This window comes from Hemicordylus capensis, chromosome 3, assembly GCF_027244095.1.
Source record: "Hemicordylus capensis ecotype Gifberg chromosome 3, rHemCap1.1.pri, whole genome shotgun sequence".
NCBI lineage: Eukaryota > Metazoa > Chordata > Lepidosauria > Squamata > Cordylidae > Hemicordylus > Hemicordylus capensis.
In genome coordinates, this window is record NC_069659.1 from 26,553,725 (window position 1) to 26,578,221 (window position 24,497).

The 24,497-nt window shown below is 45.6% G+C and overlaps 1 protein-coding gene across 1 annotated transcript; it reads right to left on the minus strand.

Moving 5' to 3' along the window:
• Positions 1-4,972: 4,972 nt before the first annotated feature.
• LOC128350838 (collagenase 3-like) lies at positions 4,973-23,642 on the minus strand. Its single transcript, XM_053309610.1, has 10 exons — positions 23,591-23,642; positions 23,035-23,264; positions 19,651-19,799; positions 19,356-19,481; positions 14,628-14,789; positions 14,305-14,413; positions 11,318-11,445; positions 10,643-10,802; positions 5,712-5,815; positions 4,973-5,079 (listed from the first exon to the last, which is right to left on the minus strand). The coding sequence occupies exons 2-10, from the start codon at positions 23,184-23,186 to the stop codon at positions 4,979-4,981; spliced, it is 1,191 nt and encodes a 396-aa protein (XP_053165585.1). The 5' UTR covers positions 23,187-23,264; positions 23,591-23,642; the 3' UTR covers positions 4,973-4,978.
• Positions 23,643-24,497: the final 855 nt, after the last annotated feature.

The window sequence follows — 24,497 nt, forward strand, 5'->3', positions numbered from 1 at the left end:
GAAGGTATGTTTGAGAAGAGAAGTCATTCACTTATGTTACAAATCAACAATAAAACTTATCTGACAAGAGAAGTCTTACTTGATTAATCAAATGAGTTGAAGTTAATTGTTTGATTAAATCTGCATGTATTATGAATTCTTAATTTTTTAGAATTTTTAATTTAATTTTTAAATTTAGTAATTTTAATTAATTGTAAACAGCCCAGAGCCACTGGATGGGCCAGTACAGAAATGTAATAGAAAGAAAGAAAGAAAGAAAGAAAGAAAGAAAGAAAGAAAGAAAGAAAGAAAGAAAGATTTGCAAGTGACTAAAAGAAGAGTTCTGAAAAGAAAAACTTCAGACTGGGCAAAAACCAGATTAAATCATGACTAAATCCAATTGAAATTTATTGGAATTTAAATTAATTATGGCTGCCCCATTGTGATTAACTGGATTTAAGTTAGTCATGACTAACCTGTCACATTGATTTCAATGGTGCTTTGTCAAGACTGACTAGTCTGGATGTTGCCCACTCTCTTTGTCTTTAGATGAGGCAGATACAAGGGTGGAGCTGCAATAGAGCTGAAGGGTTAAGTCATGCCCTGTGTCTAGGAGCTGCTGAGCCTCCAGGAGGAGCTGCTGAGCTCCCCCTTCCCCATCTGGGGCTCCTGCTGCTGCCACCACTGGTCACCTTTAGCTGTTGCTGCCACCAGCCACCTCCTTTGGCTGTGCTCACTCAGCTGCGCCCATCCTCCTTACGATGGAAGTGGCTGGTGGCAGTAGCTGCAGGTTGCCAGCACTCGCAGGAGCCCCAGTCTGAGGGAAGGGGGAGCAAGTGGAGGTGTACCATAGGGGTGTTGCCGCGAGTGGGAGGGCCACCCGTGTTCTGAACACGGGGCCCACTCTCCCCTCGCTACACCCCTGGGCAGGTGTGTGTTGCTGAAGATGCTACCTGGGAAGAGACATTCTCCCTTCCCTCCCACAGAGGAGGGAAGGTCTCTTCCCCGCCACCTACAGTTTCTATTACATAAACTAGTTTATATATTTTTTAAAAATAATTTATTCATTTATTTTGTATGTATGTATGTATATATGTATGTAAGTACATTTATATGCTGCCCCATACAAAAAAGTCCTGGGGCGATTCACAATATAAAACCATTAAAATATTAACATATTTGAAACAATTTAAAATACAATAAAAACTCTAAAACCAAAGCTTTAAAACTGTCAACTAAAAAGCCTGACTAAACAAATAAGTTTTTAGAAAACATTCAGAGAAGGGAAAATTTTAATTTTGTTAGGAAGTCTGTTCCAGAGTTCTGGGGGAACTTTAGAAAAGACTCGGTCTCAAGTCGCCACCAATCAAACTGGCGGCAACCACAACCGGACCTCCCCAGATTATCTTAACAGGCAATGGGGTTGATGAAGAAGAAGGCACTCTCTTAAATACCTCGGACGCAAACCATTTAGGGCATTATAGGTAATAACCAGCACTTTGTAGTTCGCCCGGAAACTGATTGGCAGCCAGTGTAGTTCTTTAAAAGTGGGTGTAATATGATATCTTCTGGCAACCCTGGAGACCCACCTGGCTGCTGCATTCTGTACCAACTGCAGTTTCAGAACTACATACAAAGGCAGCCCAACATAGACAGTATTGCAGTAATCAAGCCTGGATGTTACCAGCATATGCACCACTGTTTTAAGGTCATTTATCTCCAGACATGGACATAGCTAGCGCATCAGCTGAAGCTGATAGAAAGTACTCCTGGCCACTGCCTCAACTTGAGAAATAAGGGAGAGGTTTGGAACCAGAAGTACTCCCAGACTACGTACCTGCTCTTTCCGGGGGAGTGCAACCCCGTCCAGAACAGGCAGATCTAAACCACTTCCTAAGTCTCGACCTCCCACTCTGAGTACTTCTGTCGTGCTTGGATTCAGCCTCAGTTTGTGGTAATCCATCAAAGTTTGCAGTCCTGTAAACAAATGAGAGGACTATGCCACTGACCTTCTATGTATCATTTTTCTGAAAATGAGAATTAATCATGTGCCCTAAATAAATACTATTGTGGGCCAACGTGCAGCCCAGCATTCTGTGTCTGTAACGCTGTGCTGCAGGGCTGCTGCACCCTTCAAAGGCAGTTGGAGGGAATACTTTGGCGAAGGAGGGAATTTGCTAGAAGGAGGGCAAATTCAATGGGCCTCACACAATTTGTTTTTCTTCAAAAAGAGATGAGTGAGAGTCAAGGGGAGACAAGATGAATTCAAAACCACCATATTAGTGCTAATCCGTTCCTTTTATTTATTTATTTTAGAAATGACACAACAGTGCCAAGAAGCAATTACAAAGCGCCCACAAATAACAGCCAACTATGCTGTATTTGGACTGGTTTTAAGTATTTGGCATTTAAAATAACTACATTGAAAGAGTCGTTTTCCTCCCTTAGGAGCTACAGTATTTCTTGCAAACAACATGCTAGGTACTATTTTTAGCACTTCATAGGTATATTTATGCAACAACATTTTCACTTCTGGGCCCTGCAGTAGGGCAGTATTCACTGAACTTTCCACTAGAAAAGTGATGGTATGCAAAAAATCTAGAAGGAATTTGTTTTATATCATGTTTGCAATGATAGCACTTTGTCCACTGTCATACTTACATGGGCACTCATGTATCCGAAACTCATGGACACATTGTGGCTGGGTATGATTTATTTATTTTATTTATTTATTTCACTGTTAAATTTATATACTGCCGTTCATTAAAATAATCACAAGGGGGTTCACACAGAAAAAGTTAAAACAAGACTATAAAAATTGCACAATTAAAATATGCTAAAATATAAAAACAGATCTAATTTAAAAATTCATAGAATTGTGGAATTGTAGTCCACAATATCTGGGGACCCAACTTTGAGGACCCCTGACTACATAATTCCAACAACATTGGAGAGCAATATGTCTATTTTATGACTGGGAAGTTGTGTGGAGAACAGGCCTGCGCAACTTGAGAGAACCACCGAGCTGAACCCCCTGGTTTTGCTACCAGCCTGGGACTGCAAAAACTAAGAGTCTGTCAAGTCCTTGACAGGCCACAACACATAGTTAGTGGGCTATATTCAGCGTGGTAAGCCACAAGTTGTGCACGCCTAGTCTACAGGGTCAAAAGACACATGTTTCTGAAGAACAGCTGTGTTATTCCCCAGTTCCAAAAATTATTGTGGCAGCATAGGCCCTATTCAGTGGCTTACACAGAAAACAGCAAGCACAATTTTTGATTCTAGATGACCCATTCTGAATTATCCTGGGAATCTGGATGACCCACAAGGCTTCTTTTTGGACATAATCACAAATGCTTTCTTTGGTGAAAACCAAGCACTACCTTCCAAAGTAAGTACCACAACCTGAGGCTCTACACACGATCAGTGTGTACAGCCTTAAGGGGTTCTGCAGGGAGAGGGGGTCAAGCCCAGTCTCTCCACAGATGATCATCAGGCTAGCCCTGTGTGGCTGGATTGGCCACCCACACAACTACTGGCTCCATCATGGAGCCGGTAGGGTGGTGGGGATCGGGGGCCACTTGGCCCCCAGAAGTCCCAGGATGCCCCACGTGAGTGTGTGGGGCGTTCTGGGGAGACCCCTGAGGTCAAGGGTCTACTCATGAGTCACAATGGTGCAACGACTCACAATTGCCAAAACGAGGTTAGTGGCGTGCTTGCTCCACTGATCTCATTTAAGGGGGGAGCAATTAAGCGGGCTAACTGCCGGGAGCCGCGCAGCTCTCGGCGGTTCACATGCGCAGTGGGAACTGGGCTGGGCTCTCTTAGCCCGATTTCCTCCACGAATGCAAATAGCCTCCCCGATTGTCAAACATGGTGGTGTAGGCATCCTGGTTTGGGACTGCTTTGCTGCATCAGGACCTGGACGACTTGCCACCATTGATAGAATCATGAATTCAGTTGCATATCAGAAAATTCGAAAGGACAATATTAGGCCATCTGTCTGTGAGCTGAAGCCAAAAGTGGGTCATGCAGCAAGAAAATGGCCCTAAACATTCAAGTAAGTCTACACAGAATGGCTGAAGAAAAGATTTCGTGTTTTGGAGTGGCCGAGTCAAAGTCCCGACCTAAACCCTATTGAAACGTTGTGGCAAGACATGAAGCCCTCAAGTGCCACCAAACGGGAAACAGTTTTGTATGAAAGAATAGACCAAGATTCCTCCAAGCTGATGTGAGAGGCTGATCACCAGTTACAACAAATGTTTAGCTGCAGTTATTGCTGCTCAAGTTGCTGCCACCAGTTACTGTATGCATGGTTCACATACTTTTTTACACAAGGATGCTTGTTTTTGTCTCTTTCTGTTGAATGAATATTCAAAATATATCCTTTTTGTCCGCGTTACTTATTCAATGGGGTTGCCTTTCTCTCTTATCAGGGTTTAGCTTAGGGTGCTGGCAGATGATCGTTTAAGCAGCCGGGGCTGGCAGATGATTAAAAAAAAAAGGAGGTTAAGGGAGTGCTTGCTTCCTTGACTTCATTTTGAGGGTGGGCTCCAGAGGTGCATTTGCAGCTGTGCTGCCACTTGAAGCCGCGAGACTCCTGGCCGTTCTCACATGCTGGCAAAACCAGGCTGGGCTTCCTTAACCCAGTTTTGCCCACATGTGAGAATAGCCTCACTAAGTGGTCTGCAGCTGGTTATCATGGTGCCCAACTCCTCTGCCAGAGATGCCACAAGGGACTTTTCTTCTATGTTGAATTCAGTTGCATTTCTCTCGCAGAAGGAAAAATAGAGGAATGTCTTTTTGGCTTCCTCCGCCTGATGACATTTTGAACTTGGGCCTTATGCAGAAGATGAGCCATAGTTCCAATCCAAAGCGATCCAAACCATGGAGAAGTTACCCTATCATCAGGCTTCTTGTTTTTGCTAAAAGCGCTGCCCTTCTTTCTTGCAACATCTTCAGCTGACTCAGCTTCTACAGTGACAAAATTCCTTGCAGCTTAGCAGCCTAACACGGAGTTTGCATGCACAGTGCGGATGATTCTTTTGTGGCAGATGCTGTATTCAAACTGCACTGAGCCGCAGAAGAAGTAAATGGAACCTGAAAGAAAAGGAATGGGTTAGAGCCTGCAACTCTAAGCATGGTATAACAGCTGGGATTGAACCTGGGACCCTTTGCATGCAAAGCAGAAAAGCATCTGCTTTGCATGCAAAGGGTCCCCGGTTCAATCCCTGGCATCTCCAGGCAGGGCAGGGAAAGGCTCCTCTCTCAGTTCTGAAAGCTGCTGCTAGTCAGTGTAGACAATACTAAATTATATGAACCAGTAGTCCAACTTGGTTTAAGGCAACTTTCTATATAGAAAGGAAAGGAAATTTTTTTAAAATAAATATATTAGAAAACATACACACCCATATGTTTTTGGTTTCACTCAATAGCAGTGTGGGCTCCAAATTAAATAAAACAGCAGGGAAATGACTTGCCTAGCGAGCAAGAGGTTGCTGGTTTGAATCCCAGCTGGTTTCAAACACCTATATCGGGCAGCAGTGATATAGGAAGATGCTGAAAGGCATCATCTCACACTGCGCGGGAGATGACAATGGTAAACCCCTCCTGCATTCTACCAAAGACAACCACAGGGCTCTGTGGTCACCAGGAGTCAACTTGACGGCACAACTTAACTTTTCTTTCCTCTATAATAGTATAAAGATTTTCTCTATATGATTTTTTTTTACCATTCTCTTGATATACTGCATCAAGCTTATTCACAATTCCACGAAATTCCTTCTTCACTAGTTTCGGATAGCCGTGCTCCATAGAATGAAATCTCTCATCATAGCTGTAATATCAAAATGAATAATAATATTAATCAAACTCTGTCTATCTTGTTTACTTCACATTTTCTCTTCAGGAAAATGAGGATGGGAGACAACCTTTTTCTCTAGCAATTTAGAGGGAAGCAGGAGTAAAAGGGCTTCTGATCAGTTTGAGTCGAGTAGCATTGTTATCAAAGAGGATTGTTAGATTATAACAATGCAGAATGATCAGATGTTCTGTCGGTGAACATGAAGAAGCATTTTAGTCTCTCAGGACACTCTATTGATGATCTGAAAGTAAACAACAAAAACTTTAAAAGGAAGTCTCTCTGGCAATGAATTGCTGAACTACTACTACATGTACAAATATTTATATACCACTTTTCAACAAATGTCCTCAAAGCAGTTTACACAGAAAAATAAATAAGCTGGTTACTTGTCCCAGAAGGGCCCAGAATCTAAAAAGAACCATAAGGTAGACACCAGCAACAGCCACTGGAGGGATGCTGTGCTGGGGTTGGATAGGGACATTTGCTGCTCCCTCCTGTTAAAAACAAAGAGAATCACCACTTTAAAAGATGGCTCTTTCTTTGCTCAGTTAGCAGTTAATAACAACTTAATTTTATTTTGTGCATTGTTCCATTTTTATACCTCCTTTCATAATGCATCTCAAGGCACTTAATGAGCAATTATTAATGAATAGTTATTATTACTACTACTATTAATGAATAGTTATTATTGCTACTACTGTTAACGAATAGTTATCTGCAAGTTTGATTCTATTCATTTTGAACTTTATTGGTGGAACAATATTGGAGGCAGTAAATTAACACAGCAAAGGTAGGAAAATAATGCTTTCACTAATTAGCTCTGCAAATTGTCACTATACTATGAGGCTGCTCTCACAAGCAGCCAAGATTGAGCTAAGGCAGACAAGCCCGACTTGGCTGCTGTGAGAACCCGTGGGATTCGACAGGCAGCCGGTGGTGCCTTGGCGGCAAACCCGCCTACAGAGCCCACCTCTTAAACAGGGTTAAGGGAGCAAGCGCTCCCTTAGCCACGTTTATTTTATTGTGTGTATTGTGGGATTGTGGGATTTCTGGGAACCAGGAAGTTCCATCCATCCTTGGGGCTGAGGCGAACCATCTGGACATGTGGATCACACACCCAGACAGTCCTCAGCGATTGTCTGCAGGGAAGGCGGGCTTCTGCAGCCTTCCCCGATGCCCTGCCCACCTGCTCGTGGGAACGACCTCCCTATGTTTGCATGTATTTTGCATACATAGAGACATCTTAAGCTGCTCCTCTGGCATGGCATGACCTTTTGGTCCCACTGGTTGGCATCCTGGAGCTCTTCCCACGATCAGTGAGAAGAGCTCCTGGGCAGTCTGCAGGGAAGGCGGGTTTAACTTACCTTCCCTGCAGATGATCTCCGTTCCTTCCCTCGGCGGGCGGATCACCCGCCCTGATGCCTGGTGGCTCACCAGGCAGCCCTGGGAGTTGGGGTGCTGTGGCACGCCATGGCATGTCGCCCTCCCCTACTAAATAATTGTGTGTGCGGAGGGGCTTCAAGGACATGCCACAAGTCCTGCACAACTCCCCTGGTCCTCATGTGTATGCACAGTTGCTCCACAGGGCTAACACACTTCCCAGCACTGCTTGCACTCTGAGAGTGCCCTGCAAGATCAGAACCAGGTCACTGAGGGCTCGCAACATGTTTCCCAATCTTGCAGTGTGCTTCTAGAGCACAAGCAACCTTCTGAAGCATAATGCAGAGGAGGACGAGGGAAGCTGTGTGAGGGCTCCACACGTTTCCCTGCAGACCCTCCTTATGCACATGCTTTGATAGTCAGGTTGTCAGCCGCTGAGGCTATGCTCACAATCAGCCAAAAGTGGGCTAAGGGAGCCTAGCCCGCTTTTGGCTGATTGTACGCACGGCTCCCGGCAGCAAACTTCCGAAAGTACCCCTCTCCTTAGACGACGTTAATGGAGTGAGCGCTCCATTAACCTCGTCTATTTGATCATGTGTCACCACGGCGTGTGATGAGTCATGAATAGACCCCCACCCCCGACCAGGAGGCTTCAAGCAGCCTCCCGGGCTTGGGGGTCTCTCCAAGGGGGTCTCTCTCTTGCACTGGAACTTCTGGGGGCTGTGTGGACTCTGATCCCCACAGCCCCTGCTGGCTCCGTGATGGAGCCAGCAGTCATGTGGGTGGCCGATCCGGCCACCCAGGGCTGCCTTCTGATCATTCTCCGCACAGACCCGGAAGAAGCTCTTCTCTCTGATTGTGAGAAGAGCTTCACTGTTTAGATTTTTGTTTCTATATTCCCGTGTGTGTGTGTGTGTGTGTCTGTCTGTCTGTCTGTCTGTCTGTCTGTCTGTTAAGGATGTTTGCCAATTTAGGGGATGGGGCTGTAGCTCAGTGGCAGAGTATCTGATTTGCATGCAAAACATCCCAAGTTCAGTCTTTGGCATCTCCAAGTAGAGTTAGGAAAGCCCAGAACCCGAAACCTCGGAGAAGCTCCTGCTAGTCTGTAAAGTCAGACAGGTGTTATTGACTGGTTTGTTTTATCCAGACATCGAGTCCTTCCCAAGGACCTGGGATGGCTGAATTTTATTATCAGTTGTTATAGATATCGTCGCAGAATATAGGCTGTTCCCAGTAAAGCTGCTTTTTGTAATTGGCTGATGGTGATATTATTATTATTATTATTATTATTATTATTATTATTATTACATTTATATCCTGCTCTTCCTCCAAGGAACCCAGAGTGGTGTACTACATACTTAAGTTTCTCTTTCACAACAACCCTGTGAAGTAGGCTAGGCTGAGAGAGAAGTGACTGGCCCAGAGTCACCCAGCTAGTATTATGGCTGAATGGGGATTTGAACTCGGGTCTCTCCCATCCTAGTCCAGCACTTTAACCACTGGAAGATGGTCCATCCAGGAACATTGGCCTATCTAGCTCAGTATTGTCTACACAGATATGCAGCGGCTTCTCCAGGGTTGTAGGCAGAAGTCTCTTGCAATCCTGTCTTGGAGAGGCCAGGGAGGGAACTTGGAACCTTTCTGCATGCCTGCATGCAGGTGCTCTTCCCAGAGTGGCCCCATCCCATAAGGGAACTATCTTACAGTGCTCGTGCATGTGGTCTCCCATTCAAATGCAATCCAGGGTGGACCCTGCTTAGCAAAGGGGACAATTCATGCTTGCTACCACAAGACCAGCTCTCCTCCTCCCTCAGATAATACTGTGCATCGTGCGAGATGGACTAATGACTTGACTCAGTATAAAGCAGCTTCCTATATTCCTATGTACTTAATAATTTGTTAAACTGGGCTCTAGTCCACAAAGGTTTATGCCACAATGCATCTGTTAGCTGTTAAGTAGCCACAAGATAGGTTGTGTTGCAACGGACTAATGTGGCTAACTGTCTGGCATCTGCAAATAGGCAAAGTTTGCTAATAAATGAATGTTCAACTTTGCTAGTCATCTTCAGTGGGTAGGAACCAAAGCACAATGGAGCATTGGCTCTTAGGAAGTCCCCAAACAACAGACAAGATACCTAAAGTAATGGCAGCTACAAGCTCTGTGAAATCTGCTCCCAAACAGAATACAGACATCAAGGGATTTGGCATCCTGTATTACAACACTGGTATTCTTGGTAGTAAGATCAGGGGTGGGCTAGAGGCAGAATTGCTCACGCAATCTATTGAAGATGGAACAAGGAGTTAAAGATCTATAACACAGGCAGCTTCCTAGGTACTTACGTAACTGCACAAATGCAATGTTGGAACATGAGCATTGTGCTATGCATCAGCCATTAGCTTTAAATACAAATATTATAGTGCTGGAGCTATTACCAGCATCTGGTTGGAGAAAACACTGTGCAAACACTCTTTGAGGTTGTTCTCACGTGCAGCCTAACCCAAGCTAGTGACACCAGCCTGGGTCAGGCTGTGCGTGAGAACCGCCCATTTCATAGCCAGGGTTAAGGGTTCAATCAAGCCCTTAGCCAGGGCTCTGGAATGGTGTGTCTGCTGGGGCTACAGTATGTTTAGCCCCAGCAGACACAAAGACAGATGCCTAGAGCACTCATCTCCAGGGGGAATCCCCCAATCCCCCATAGTGTGTGTTGCATGGTGCATTGTGGGATCTCTGGAGGCCAGGCCGTGCCATCCCAGCCACTGGAGTTCAGCACTGCAAACACGCATTGTGGATCATCTGGGATCATCATCTGCACTCCCAGCAACTGGATGGATGGATGGATGGATGGATTGGATTGGACTGGATTGAATTGGGTTGGATTTTTTGCAGGAATCATCTGTGGGGGAAGGTGAGTTTGACCATCCTTCCCCACCCACCCCACACACACACTGCCCCACTCACTCGCCTGGCCATGTAAACAACCTCTTCTTGTTTTGTGGGGCTAGCTAGACTCTGAGACTGAAATAATGTCCCTGCAGTGTCGGGCTGCTTTTGCCCATCTATGAGCCACATGGGGCAGATATCTGACTTGTTGGGAGCATCAAAAGTAAAAACTGAGTCAGTCCTTCAAAGGCAGATTGTGATGCAAAGTTGCAGGAAAGGAAGAAGACTGGCCTGGGACTGATTTGTGTTGCAAAACATCCAGGGAGAAATCTGAGCTCCAGATCAACCACAGAGACATGAGTAAACCACTAAGCACTGTAAATGATTGCAAATAGGCTTTACCATCATGACAGAGAAAGAGATTTGGTGGGTTTATAGATTCTGATTTTGACAGTCATTCTGGACAAAGGTGATTTATTGCAATCCACCCATGAGTGCAGAAACCAAACAGAAGCTGCATCCTACATCCCACTTCCTACCTCCATATCTGGTCTCCAGTGAAAAATTTGGTCTTGCCAATCTTTGCATCATGAAATGCAGCATCTATCCTTTGCACATTGCTTGGGAATCCGAGTTCATAAAGTTTCTGAGGATAGCCATGAAGTATATTGTTGCCTTTCAAAGCCCAAAATTCCTTCCCTGTACATAAGGAATTAAGGAAATATGTGATTCACTCTTGTCATGATAAACCAATTGATATGGGGAATTGGATCAATATGGGTAGTTTAAAAATGGAGTTGGTCACGAAAATAATTCAATTCCATCTTCATTTATTAAGTAGTCAGTGCTGCTTGACAGCAAATACCTAGAGAGCATGACCTTTAGAAACACATAAAAGCATCTTCAGTCTCTTAGGATGTCAGCAAATCCGCCTTTAAAAATGCACACAGCTAGGCTTTCAGGAGGTTTGAACACAGGATTTGCCACATTTCCAGTGCTTTTCTTCCATTATGATAATATAGAAAATTTGAAGCAAACAACTCTTATTTATGTATGTGTTTCAATGTCCAGGATCTCTTATTTGCAGACCTGGGAAGCCTAAGTGAAACTCCAGACCAGTTCTGATTAAACAATTAAGGACAACATGAATGCCTTGTTTGGTGAGTCATAATTCACGGGAGAACATTGCTGTGAAGGACAATAACAGTATTCACCTCTAAATATGAAGACAAGGTCCTTGACTGGTAGGCTATATGCAGCATCAACTTGGTTTGGAAGTCCTGGCCAAAGCAACTGAATGACACCCCAGTCTTTTTGAGTTATCTGAGGATACCACATAAATCTGATTTAGAAAGCAAAAATAATGATTATTATTATTATTTAGGCAAGCCCAAGCTCAGATTTAATTGTAGTGTGTGTGTGTGTGTGGAGAGAGAGAGAGGGAGAGAGAGAGAGAGGGAGAGGGGTGCAGAACATCTTAATAAGGCTCTTGAAAGGAGACACAGAGACTGTTCCCATGCGCAGCCTAACCCAGGCTAGGGACGCATCGCGTGGGCTAGGCTGCGTGTAATAAGAACTGCTGGGATACGCATAGATCTCAGTGGGACCTCAGCAGCAAACCTGCCAAGGAAGCCCACCAGTTAGCCAAGGTTAAGAGCATGCTCATGCCCTTAACCGCACCTAACTGCTCATGTGTCAGCACTGGTGCTCTCAGCCAGTGCTGGGGCAGGGGTGGTGGGGGAATCCCCACAATGCACCATGCACTCATGCGGTGCATTGTGGGATTTCCAGGGGCTGAGATGATGGTCCCTCCTGACCACCGCACCTCCGTGCTTCCAGAGGCAGCAGCAGAATGTCTGGGCGCACGATCTGCACTCCCAGAGGCAGAAGCCAGATCGTCTGCAGGGAAGGTAAGCTCCTGCAGTCTTCCCCACTGCCCGCCCTCAAGCCCTCTCACGGAATCATGAAAAACGGCTCACAGACTATCCTGCTGGGTGGAAAGGATATCTTCATGGAGCTTAACAAAGGAAAGCAAATGAAAGTGAGTTGTGCTTACATTAATTACTAAGTTTCTTTTCTTGTCTAGAATTCTTACTGCTTTGCTGCTATGGTCTCTTGAATGATTTAATAGATTTGAATGAATATTATCATTTATTATTTAATGAGTCATATTGTTGGTTTCAAATGCTGCATGTTGCACTAGAGAACTGATGTATACATTTAAACCGCCTTGGGGTTATCTTTTTAACGAAAGGCAGTATATAAATGCAAAAATAAATATAAATAAATAAAATAATTTTTTAAAAAGTCAAAGAATCAAAACTAATCTATATAAAGGCAGTCCTTCTATGAGGTAAGGTGAGATGGTTGCCTCAGGTGGAAAATTACTGGAGTGCCTCTGGTTCAAGGAAGTCTTGGGCTGCCACTGGATCCATACTTTGCAAAATAAAACACAAGGGAAATGTCAAATAGTAATGTAAGGACAGGTTAGATAAAGCTATGGTGGCTCTCTGAGAAGGCTTTCTTTGCCCCTTCAAAAAGGGAAGTAAATTGGGGGGGGGGCATAGATAAGAAAATGGAGGCATCCTGATGGATTGAGATGAGGATGCTCAAGTTATTCTAAGCCTAAAGAGCATCAGGACAGAACACATGATGGTTCGAGCAGTGGCCAAACCATGATGATAGAATTATATGCTTTGTGATAAAAGCAGGAACCTTGATCTATAAAAAGGACTAGCTGGCTCATGTGCAGAGCATATGTGGCTCTAGTTCTCCCTCATTCTCGGCCCCGGGTTCTCATATCTCCCCACTTCTCTTCCCTCCCCCCCCCCGCTCCAATGTTTTTTCTCTCTGGTCGACCACTTGGCCAGACACTTTTCCCGTCTGGCTGCCGCTTTCTCCTGCCCCCCCGGCCGCCGCCACCACTCTCTCTCCCCCTCCCATGCCACTTTCACTTTCACTTTCTTTCTCCTCCTCCACCACCACCACTTTCTCCCACCTGCCAATTCACTGGCCTGTCTCTGGGCCTTATGTTCCCTGCTGCCGTCACTTTCCTCTCCCCCTCCTCTCACTCACTAACTCTCGTGAGAGCTGCCACACATGGGATTTGCCCCTTCAAAAAGGGAAGTAAATTGGGGGGGGGCATAGATAAGAAAATGGAGGCATCCTGATAGATTGAGATGAGGATGCTCAAGTTATTCTAAGCCTAAAGAGCATCAGGACAGAACACATGATGGTTCGAGCAGTGGCCAAACCACCTTGGGGTTTTCTTTTAACGAAAGGCGGTATATAAACAAACAAACAAACAAACAAATAAATAAGCGATGGGTATGTCTTAAATAAATTAAATTGAATTAGTATATAGAGATACTCTATGACAGGGCTGTACAACTTCAGCTCTCCAGCAGTAGTTAAACAACAACTCCCATGAACCCCAGCTGCAGTGGGCAACAGTCAGAGGTGATGGAAGTTGTAGTTCAACAACAGCTGGAGTGCTGAAGATGTGCAACCCTGCTCTGTGAGGTTCAAATTAAGCCAAAGAGAGATTCTGAGAAGTCTTTCCATTGTTTTGTTTTCAGAAGTAAGTCTTACTGGCTGACATCCAGATATATCAGTAATACTGTTCAGGAGTTACTCTAGGACTACTTAATTTTAATAGGACTTCCATTGAGTAATTTAGTCAGGATGTCAGGCAACAAGTTCAAAAGGACTTATTGAAACAATAAACATATTCTCCTGACTTTTCAGCTGCATAGGGTACCCTTCATATATAGGTGTTCATGCTTTCATGCTGTTACCACAAAGCACAGACTTTTCCCCCCAGAAGTGACTGGAAAGGAGAGAGATAATAAGGATAAAAGTCTAGCTGGCTCACATGACCTCCAATCTATCTTTTTTTTATTATCACATCTCTTCTTTATCATGGTCTTTATTGATAATTATTACAGAATGACCGTGGTTAGAAAGATAAATGGAACCAGGATTCCCTCTAAGGTGTGTACATATGTGTACACTCAAAAATGTCTGCTCAGTTAATTTTAGATACCACTCAGGTTGAATAAGAAAGGCCACACTCTGAATGCATGTGAGCACACACTGCCTTGATTCTGCTGCCCAGAATAAAACTCATTCTTCACAGAAATGGATTTTTTTTAGAAAGAACACTGAATGGAACTGGTGAATACTTCTACCAATTTCTTACATGTCCTTGAATATGATTTTATCCCCATGTATTTCTGCAATTGCATCTGGTGAGAAGTTTGGGTGACATCTTGCTGGTGCTTTGGCATTGACTGTTCCTTTCTGTGGACCTGCAAAGTTTGAAAAGGAGTATTTTTGAAAGCTCTTGCTCTTTGCTCCCCATTATGCTTCTGGTTCATTTCTGTAATACCACCCACTGCTAGTAATTGACCTCTACGGCCTTTGAGAATGATGCTGCTAGACAGACTTGAAAGAACTCTCAGAGTTCTCTGAGACTGAAAGTGGAGTTCTTTAGAAATGCAAGTTTATATACATAAGGGGTACCGTAAAGAGCTTGGATTCCTTGTACATCATCTTGAGGAAGGACAAAGTCTTTCAAGTCGCGATAGGTGTAAAAGGGGTACATCAGAGCAACAGGGTCACGGGAGTGTTCTAGGCCCAAAGCATGGCCAAACTCATGGGCAGCAACTGCAAATAAATTAAAAGCTGGAAACAGGAGAGACCGATCAAGTTAGCAGCAGTGCCTTAAGATTGCCTCCCACACCTAATGGCCAAGTATGAGCAAAGTGTCGACTCAATGTGTGGCAGCTGTGAAAAAGACCAATTCCATGCTAGGGATCATTAGGAAGAGGATTGAAAATAAAACTCCTAATATTATAATGCCCTTATACAAAACTATGGTGAGGCCACACCTGGAGTACTATGTACAATTCTGGTCACCACATCTAAAAAAGGACATTGTAGAACTGGAAAAGGTGCAGAAGAGGGCAACCAAGATGATCAGGGGCCTGGAGCACCTTTCCTATGAGGCAAGACTACAACACCTGCGGCTATTTAGTTTAGAAAAAAAATCCGACTGCGGGGAGACATGGTCTATAAAATCATGCATAGGGTGGAGAAAGTAGAAAGAGAGAAGTTATTTTCTCTCTCACACAACACTAGAACCAGGGGTCACTCAATGAAATTGATTGCCAGGAGGCCTAGGACCAACACACAGAAGTACTTTTTCACACAACGCATGATCCACTTGTGGAACTGTCTGCCACAGGATGTAGTGACAGCCAACAACTTGGATGGCTTTAAGAGGGGCTTGGATAACTTCATGGAGGAGAGATCTATCAATGGCTACTAGTTGGAGGGCCACCTCCAGCCTCAAAGGCAGGATGCCTCTGAGTACCAGTTGCAGTGGAGTAACAGCAGGAGAGAGGGCATGCCCTCAAATCCTGCCTGTGGCTTCCAGCGGCATCTGGTGGACCACTGTGTGAAACAGGATGCTGGACTAGATGTGCCTTGTGCCCAGAGGCGTAACTAGGGAAAATGGTGCCCGGGGCAAGCACTGAAATGGCGCTCCCCCCACCGTGCCCCCCCGGCGCCCCCCCAACATACTACATTATACTTAGGTTTTTCCTCACAAGCGCCTGCCGCCGTCGCCAAGCCAGGCCACTGACTGGCCGCCAGGCACCAGCAAAGCAATTGGGGGGGGCGCAGGTGGCGCGGAAGGGACCGCTCGTGGGGAAGGGGGCACCGACGTGCTCCTTTGACTGCTGCAGCACTGCTGCACTGAGCAGGAAACATTTGTATTAACAAAAATTTTAAAAAATTTTTAAAAAATTTGGTCATGGCGGTGCCCCCCACGTGAGCAGAAAAGATGGCGCCCGGGGCACGTGCCCCCCCTGCCCCCCTATAGTTATGCCTCTGCTTGTGCCTAATCCAGCAGGGCTGTTCTTATGTAATATTCCTATTCTCTCATCACATGCTATACAAGTAAGATGTTTCACCTCCCTGCCCTCCCTTTTACCCATGAGTAGGAATCCCAACCTGCCTTTTCAGGTGGCAAGCTGTGTAGCCCTTCTAGAGTAAACTGTTTTGATTTATTCATTTTCTTTCATTTTTTATTTAACGTATTTCTATATGTTTCTATTGTCCATTGTAATTTCTTTTGGTACTCATTTCTCTACTGCTCTTTGCATATGTGCTGTAAATGCAGAAAGTAGAATAGCAACAAGTGGGAACACCTTATAAAAATAAACTGCAAGAGAGGGGTTCTGGTTGTAGAATCCGAAGGAAAGAGTTGTGGTATGCAAGGACAAGGCAGTGGAGTGGAATCAAGAATATTAATAGTTTAATAAAATAGATATTACTAGGTGAACCCGCACAGAGCTTCTGTGCAGTAGTTTACTTACTTTTTGGAGTTGTGTTGTGAGAATTTGGCTGGTTGTTCAGTTGTTTCTTTATTTTCCCATGTGTCTTCGTTGTCTTTTTGCAGTTCTTTCTGAGCATCAGTGCACTTTGTTTTTGGATTCTTTGGGGGAGGTTGGTGTTTCAAGTATTTGCTTAGGTTTTTTTCCTTGTCCCTGCTGTTTTGTGGGGTTTTTTTCTCCCCCTCTTAGCAGGGTCAGGTAGTAGCTAGATATTATTTGTTTTTGTGGGGAGTGTGGCTACTGTAGACCCTGTAATTTTCATTTTTTAATTATTAATTTTCATTTTTTAATTATTTTTAATTTTGGTGGTGGTGGTAAGACTGGCTACCCTTGTCCCTCACAGTCCAGTGTTTTGGTTTCCATCCACCTCGCCTCTTGCCCCAGTGTTGTCCTTAAAAGCCCGGACCCCGTTTGTCTTTTTTTTGGTCTCGCCTTCTGCCCCAGTGTCTCGCCTTCCATCCCCCACCTTCTGCCCCAGTGCCTCGCCTTTCATCCCCCCACCTATTGCCCCAGTGTCTCGCCTTCCATCCCCCCACCTCTTGCCCCAGTGTCTCGCCTTCCATCCCCCCAACTATTGCCCCAGTGTCTCGCCTTCCATCCCCCCAACTTCTGCCCCAGTGTATCCCCTGCCCTCCCCCCAACTCTTGCCCCAGTGTCTCGCCTTCCATCCCCCACCTTCTGCCCCAGTGTCTCGCCTGCCATCTCGCTCACCTCTTGCCCCATTGTCTTCCCTTCTATCCCCCGCCTTCTGCCCCAGTGTCTCACCTGCCATCCCCCCGCCTTCTGCCCCAGTGTCTCGCCTGCCATCCCCCCCGCCTTCTGCCCCAGTGTCTCGCCTGCCATCCCCCCGCCTTCTACCCCAGTGTCTCGCCTGCCTTCCCCTCCACCTTCTGCCCCAGTGTCTCGCCTGCCTTCCCCTCCACCTTCTGCCCCAGTGTCTCGCCTGCCATCCCCCCCGCCTTCTGCCCCAGTGTCTCGCCTGCCATCCCCCCGCCTTCTGCCCCAGTGTCTCGCCTGCCATCCCCCCGCCTTCTACCCCAGTGTCTCGCCTGCCATCCCCCCCGCCTTCTGCCCCAGTGTCTCGCCTGCCATCCCCCCGCCTTCTGCCCCAGTGTCTCGCCTGCCATCCCCCCGCCTTCTGCCCCAGTGTCTCGCCTGCCTTCCCCTCCACCTTCTGCCCCAGTGTTCCAAAAGTTTGTAAGTTAGATCTTCATAACTCGGAATGCATATAATTTCCAAGAAGATGACTTGTTTATATGTTCAAGTTGGTGTTTTTAAGTTGGGGACTTCCTTAATGTCATATGCTATGGAGCTCTGTTTGTATGTACAGATGTTTGTAAGTCAGGTTTTGTCACTCATGGAGTGCCTGTACATATTGCTTATGTCAACTGGTATGAGACAGACAGCCACTCCCCCTCAGGCCAGCCACCTCCTCATGACAATGGGGCTTCACCCACCCGCTCACCGCCTCCTCACGACGGGCCGCCTCCTCACAACGATGGAGCTTCACCCGCCCACCGCCACCTCCTCACAATGGCCACTTCTTCGCAACGGCCGCCGCCTCCTCTGGCCGGCAGGGCTTTGCTCACCTGCCAGCCACCTCTTCAGGCCGGCAGGGCTTTGCCCGCCTGCCTCCTCCTCACAACGGCCGCCTCCTCACGATGACAGGGCTTCGCCCGCCCGCCGCATCACAATGATGGGGCTTCGCTCGACCACCGGCCACCTCTTCAGGCCGGTAGGGCTTCGCCCGCTCGCCGGCCGCCTCCTCATGCCAGCAGGGTTTTGCATGCCGCTAGCCACCTCCTCTTCTGCACCTGGGCTCCACCCACTGCTGCCGCTTGCCAGAGAGGTAGGTGGCCCCCTCTCCCTCCACCCCATGTCCCTGTCTCCAGGCAGGTGCGGGCCCAGGCTGCTGGGCCAAGTGCCATTGCTGGGCGCGCTGCCATCTTGCCTCAGCGGCCAGACCTCTCCACTGCCCGGCCATCCAATTTTCCCCACCCCCAGTCTCCGGTGGGGCCGATTGCTGCCGCCTGTCGGGCCCGCCGAGAGCCGCCTCCGCTGCCTGTGGGGCCCGCCGAGAGCCGCTTGCCAGTCTTTGAGGCCCACCTCCTTGGGGCCCCCTTGGGGCTCCCCCACCCCCACCCCACCCCCTGCCCTAGTATCGGGGCCCGCCACCGCTGCCGCTTCCTCGCCCCTTGGCCAGTCCTCCTCTTTGCCTCACCCCTCGCCTCCTCGCCCCTCGTACCACCCGTCGCCGCCAGGCCGGGCCTGCGTCCCTGGCCCGTGCCGCTGGCCAACTGTCCTCTCTCCTGGGTGCACCAGCCAATCAGGCACCTCCACAGCCCAGCCAATCAGCTGGGCTGCCAGGATGCATTTTTCCCTGGCACACCCAGGAGAATTATATATAGAGATGTACAGAGAGGCAAGTGCAGTCTGCCTTCAGTGCTCTTGTTGCTGGCTGTTTGTTAGCCCCGCCTCTACTCCAGGACTGGAATACAAGTAACTAAAGCCCCATTCAAAAGCTTGCCTGGATCAAGGAATGGATTAACCAAGAACTAGAATACAAGTAACTAAATTCAAAAGCTGGCCTGAATCAAGGAACGGATTAACCAAAAACACCACAGTGGGTTCAGCTAGCAATGCTCACACAGGCTGATACTGCAACCCGATGCCCTTACAGAACTCAGTTCGCTAGCCTTTCACTGAAACCAGAGTGCTGGACCCTAACCTTGTACTGAAGGATGAGTGCCAGCCCCCCAAATATGCACCAAAACCCCAACTTTGACATGATTGAAGGACATGTCAGTCTTGCAGGTATCTGCAAATATCATATTTTTCTGTGCATTCCTACCTCTGAAATCACTAGTCCAAGTTTCATCATCATCAAAGTGGACATCCCCCCCAAGGTTGTCACCAGGAGCGAAGGCGTGAGCCAGTTGACCCAATGGTCCATCGAAAGGAAAGAAGTCCCCATGTTCTACAAAGAAAACACCAGAAGAGCAAGCAACCATCAAAAACAAATGCAATTTTTGACATCTATGTGGTGAAGTAGATGATATAAATATTTCATATGGACATCTGACCCACAATTTAGCACAATGAATTTAAGAATAATCATTACAACGGCCCATCTTTTATTTAGTCACCTTTGGTTCCAAAAGAGATCATAATGTCTGCTGTGCCATCAAAAATGTTGGTGAACTGAAGGGAGGTGACATCACTCCAAACTTGGAAAGCCTCCTGGATAGCTTGGTCCACTTCTTTCCGGCTCAGATCCAGAGTGTAGTTCATAATTCTATTCCAAATACAGATCCAAAGTTACAAACCCTTTTTGCATTTTTATCTGCTGGAATATTTGAAATGAACAGACTGCAGATCCTGAATAAGTGTTTCCCCCCTTTGCTAGTGATTTATCTTGGATTGTCAAGCACACCATTCTGATCACAATCAAAATATGACTAACAAAACTGTGCAAGGCTGGACATGACAATGTGCTATAGAACACTTACTCTTTGTTTTCAGTTTAGAAGTGTGTGCAGCAATACTCGCTCCATATCAACAAGAGGGATGCTGATGATTTAAAACAAACAAACAAACAAACAAAAACCCTGCAAAATCTGAATCAGCTGTGCAATCATTTAACAAGGAGGACAGGACCATTAAAGTTAGAGGAGTGATGACAAATTTTAAAATTGGCTATTCTTAAGAAAAAGTACCAATACCATGAATAATTCCAAATCAACTCAAAATAAAGATACTGTCCATTATTTCATCACACACACACACACACACACACACACACACACACACACACACACACGGTGGGGGTGGGGGGGAGAGAGACCCTTCATTGATCCCAAGAACTTTATAATTTTTAATAGCACTCCTATAGGACTATCCTGATTGGTTTAATACCTGAAGCTTTAACATTACTTAAGCAACATCTTTATAGTAGTAGAAATATTTGGGAGACTGCCTGAGCTTTCATCAATGGGGAAGGAAGGAGTCATTATGAAATACAATGAAGGGCTATTGGTCAAAATGTAATTCAGATTCATATCTTTGTTTCTCCAGCACATTTTTCTGGAAGATTGTTATCTGGGGTCAGTTCCTTGCTTTCCTTGAGTCTCCTTATGATCTTTTTTTTGACTTACATGTAACACTTCACAGTCTCCACTATGCAACACTGCATAATCTCCCAATCTGGCTAACAAATTGAGAGATGCCCTTGGACGTGTGCTTCTCTCTATCTCCTCTTCTTCCTTGCTCTCCAGCTCATATGCTACTTCCTCCTCCTGCTCTTACACAAATCCTCCTCCCTTTCCTTCCCTTGTGAGAGCTAACCATGGTTAGTATTATGAGTGCTGCTCCAATCTTAATACTAACCATAGTTCACTTAAACCAGAGTTGGTAAACCTGATCTAACCATGATTTGCTGTTAACCAACATCAGTGCACACACAATGCTGACCAAAGTTAGCTCAGAAAAGGAAAAGGAGGGAGTAATTTATACATGTAGGGGAAGGGAAGGAATGCAAGAGTCGTTTGGGCAATGATCATCTCCCAACCATGTTTAGATCAGGCAGCATTTGTATGTCCCAAGTGTTAAACTTCGCCAGTTCTGTTCCATCTCCCTTCTCTGATTTTTGGTGTATCTTTGTTTTGTTTTGTTTCCAGACCTCACTCACTCGCCATCACTCTCCTTTCTCCAATAGTGTAAGAATGTCTAGACATCTGATATAGATCATAAAGAACTGCAAGCATGAATTGTTCTAGTGGGAAACTCCAATGACACAACTCCATGGGAAAGCCCCACTTCTAATGGAAAACTCCAAAGACGTGTATATACAGTACATCCCTCCATGGCCATGTAATACCCTGCCACCTAATGGCGCAGCGGAGAAATGACTTGACTAGCAGAGGTTGCTGGTTCGAATCCCCACTGGTATGTTTCCCAGACTATGTGAAACACCTATATTAGGCAGCAGCTATATAGGAAGATGCTGAAAGGCATCGTCTCATACTGTGCAGGAGGAGGCAATGTTATACGCCTCCTGTATTCTACCAAAGACAACCACAGGGCTCTGTGGTCACCAAGAATTGACACTGACTTGATGGCACACTTTACCTTTACCTTTACGGCCATGTAAAACTCTCACCCGCACAGACTGCTAACTGGTATGCGTAATTTGAATTACTGGTAATTTGAGTTACTAGCAGAACAGTTTAAACTCAGGCTATACATTTAGCTATAGAAGGTACTTGCCTTCTCTATCTAAATGTGGCATATTTAGTATTTTAAAATTTTCATTCCCAATCATTGATTGTTTTTAACTGTTTTATGATATTTGTGAACCGCCCTGAGCTATTCTGTAGGGGTGGTCTAGAAATCAAACAAATAAAAAATAATTAATAAATAAGACCATATGGATTTCCACAACCAATGCTAACTGAGCAAAGGTATATTTCAAAGTGGTGATTCTCTTATATTTAGCAGGGGGAGAGCAACTGGCCCTGTCCAACCCCAGCACAACATCCCTCTGGTAGTTGTTGCTGGTGTCTACCTGTCTCCTTTTAGATTGTGAGACCTTTGGGGACAGGAAACCATCATTTTTAACATTTATTTTTCTATGTAAACCGCATTGAGCACTTGTTGAAAAGCATCCTATAAATATTGGTAGCTGTAGTAATTCATTGAACTGCAGTCAGTAACCATTATCCAGAGTGTACCACATGCAGTGATGGGCATGGCAAATAAAGCTTTGTGTACATGCAGGGCTGCCATTGCTGAAAGTGGGAGAGTCCCACTTGCACATATGGAATTACATCATTGGATCATGAAGCATATTTTCAGGGAAACTTCTGCTTGCTTAATTTTCTCTGGGTTACAGCCATAAACTCTAAGAAACATGGTACAAATATTCTTCAAAACATTTCTAACAGTGGGGTGCAACCTGGTTTAGCTTGAATCAAGCTGAATGATATCCCCCATAACAATGTTGTTGTTATTGTTTAGGATAATGTATGGCTGTATAGCACAGTGCTGAACATGCTGTATCAAATGATCTGGCCTTGTCTTCCAAAATGGCAAGAGCATCAATATTTCAAAGAGTTCTGAAAAATTAGCAGAAACAAATAATGTGTATAAGTAGCTAGTACAATACCCTTGTACTAGTGCAACATGTTTGCACCAAAGAAGCAAAGTCTGTATGTCAGCCACAGAGGTAATTCACACAATCAAAAACTGTGTTCTACCTGAGTTTTGGAGATGTGTGTGCTCCCAATTTTTGGTAGTGTGGAAGCAAGGTAAGAGGAAAACCTAGGTAGCTTTTCCTCCTACCTTGTTTCTACATAATCACTTCTACCCAGGTTTTCCTCTTACCTTGCTTCCATATAACCAAAAACTGTGAGCACACACAGCTCCCAAACCCAGGTAAATCACAGTTTTTGATTGTGTGAATGACTTCACTGTCTTCCACTCAGTTGCAAAAAAGGGAAGGAATTGAGAACTCATCAATCGGATTACTTTACCTGTAAGTAATGTTCCACTTCGGCCATTTAATCTTTGTGGGGGGGAAATGGTATCCTGCCACATCAGGGACTCCACACCTTGGTTGTTTCATCAGTTCGAGGGTCTCTGCACTGAGCAGTCCATTTGCTTCTAGGCCAAAAAATGATTGCATACGCTGCAGCCTATATGACAGGGAGTTGGAGCTCTGTTTCCAAACTGATTCTTGTCTGTAGTAGGCATCCAGATAGTTCTAGAAATAGACAGGAAAGGCAACAGTAGGAGGAGGAGGACGAGGAAGGGGAGGAGGAGGAGGAAGAAGAGAAGGAGGAGGGGGAGGGGAAGAGGGCGAAGAAGAGGGGGAAGGGGAGAAGAGGGGGAGGAAGAAGAAGAGGAGGAGGAAGAAGAAGAGGGGGAAGGGGAGAAGAGGGGGAGGAAGAAGAAGAGGAGGAGGAAGAAGAAGAGGGGGAAGGGGAGAAGAGGGGGAGGAAGAAGAAGAGGAGGAAGAAGAAGAGGGGGAAGAGGGCAAAGAAGAAAGGGAAGAAGTTAAATGAATATAAGTGAAAGTAGATACTGTACCTGTGCAAAGAGAAGGTCATCAGCTGAGTGAGCACTAGGTTCTAAAGTTGCAGGCCTGGGAAGTGGTAAAGGCAAGCTGAGAGCAAGAGTCCGGAATAGGAATGCGATAGAAATAATCATATTCATCTCTGCACAGTTCCTGAATTACTTGTGTTTTTTAACAAGTGCTCTTGGCACAGATCACTTTTTATAGTGCATGTGTATGAATATTTGACTTATCTCTTCTGCAAGAAAACAGTGCTGACTTCTTCCAGGTCAAGGCTGAATGATTCTGAGTCATATTGTTTTAAAAAAACACCATGCTGTAGTTTGGAGATAAAATTGATTGTTTAGCTGCTGACACTAACACAACATCTTTCTTCTACCAAAGACCCATTCTCATGAAAAAATAACTGGCTTACATGATTCATTGTGGTTGGGTGCCAGCATGCACAATGTCGGGGCTACTGTGGAGCTGGAAGGCAGCCTCAACACTGGCGATTGCACAAGCAGTGTTGCCACATTTGTTCCCATTTACGACATCTATTCCAGTTATTCCTTATGGAAGTAGTGTATGACAAGCAATCCTGCAAGAGGTCAGTCGTTCTGGTACTGCCTTCTTGTGCAGCACCATTGCCACATGTTAGAGCCTCACAGTGGTGCAGGATGCTGTGGGACATGTCAGCCAGTGTCTTCAAGCAGATGATTCTGTTTACTTAGATGAGCCTCCCAAGGCCCATTCACATGGTATTTGACATTCGTACAATGAGTGTACAGTGTATACAGGTACAATGCTTCACATGAATGCAGGTACAGAAGCACACTCAAGAACATAAGAACAGCCCTGCTGGATGAGGCTCAAGGCCCATCTAGTCCAGCATCCTGTTTCACACAGTGGCCGACCAGACTTCCTATCTATATCATGCAT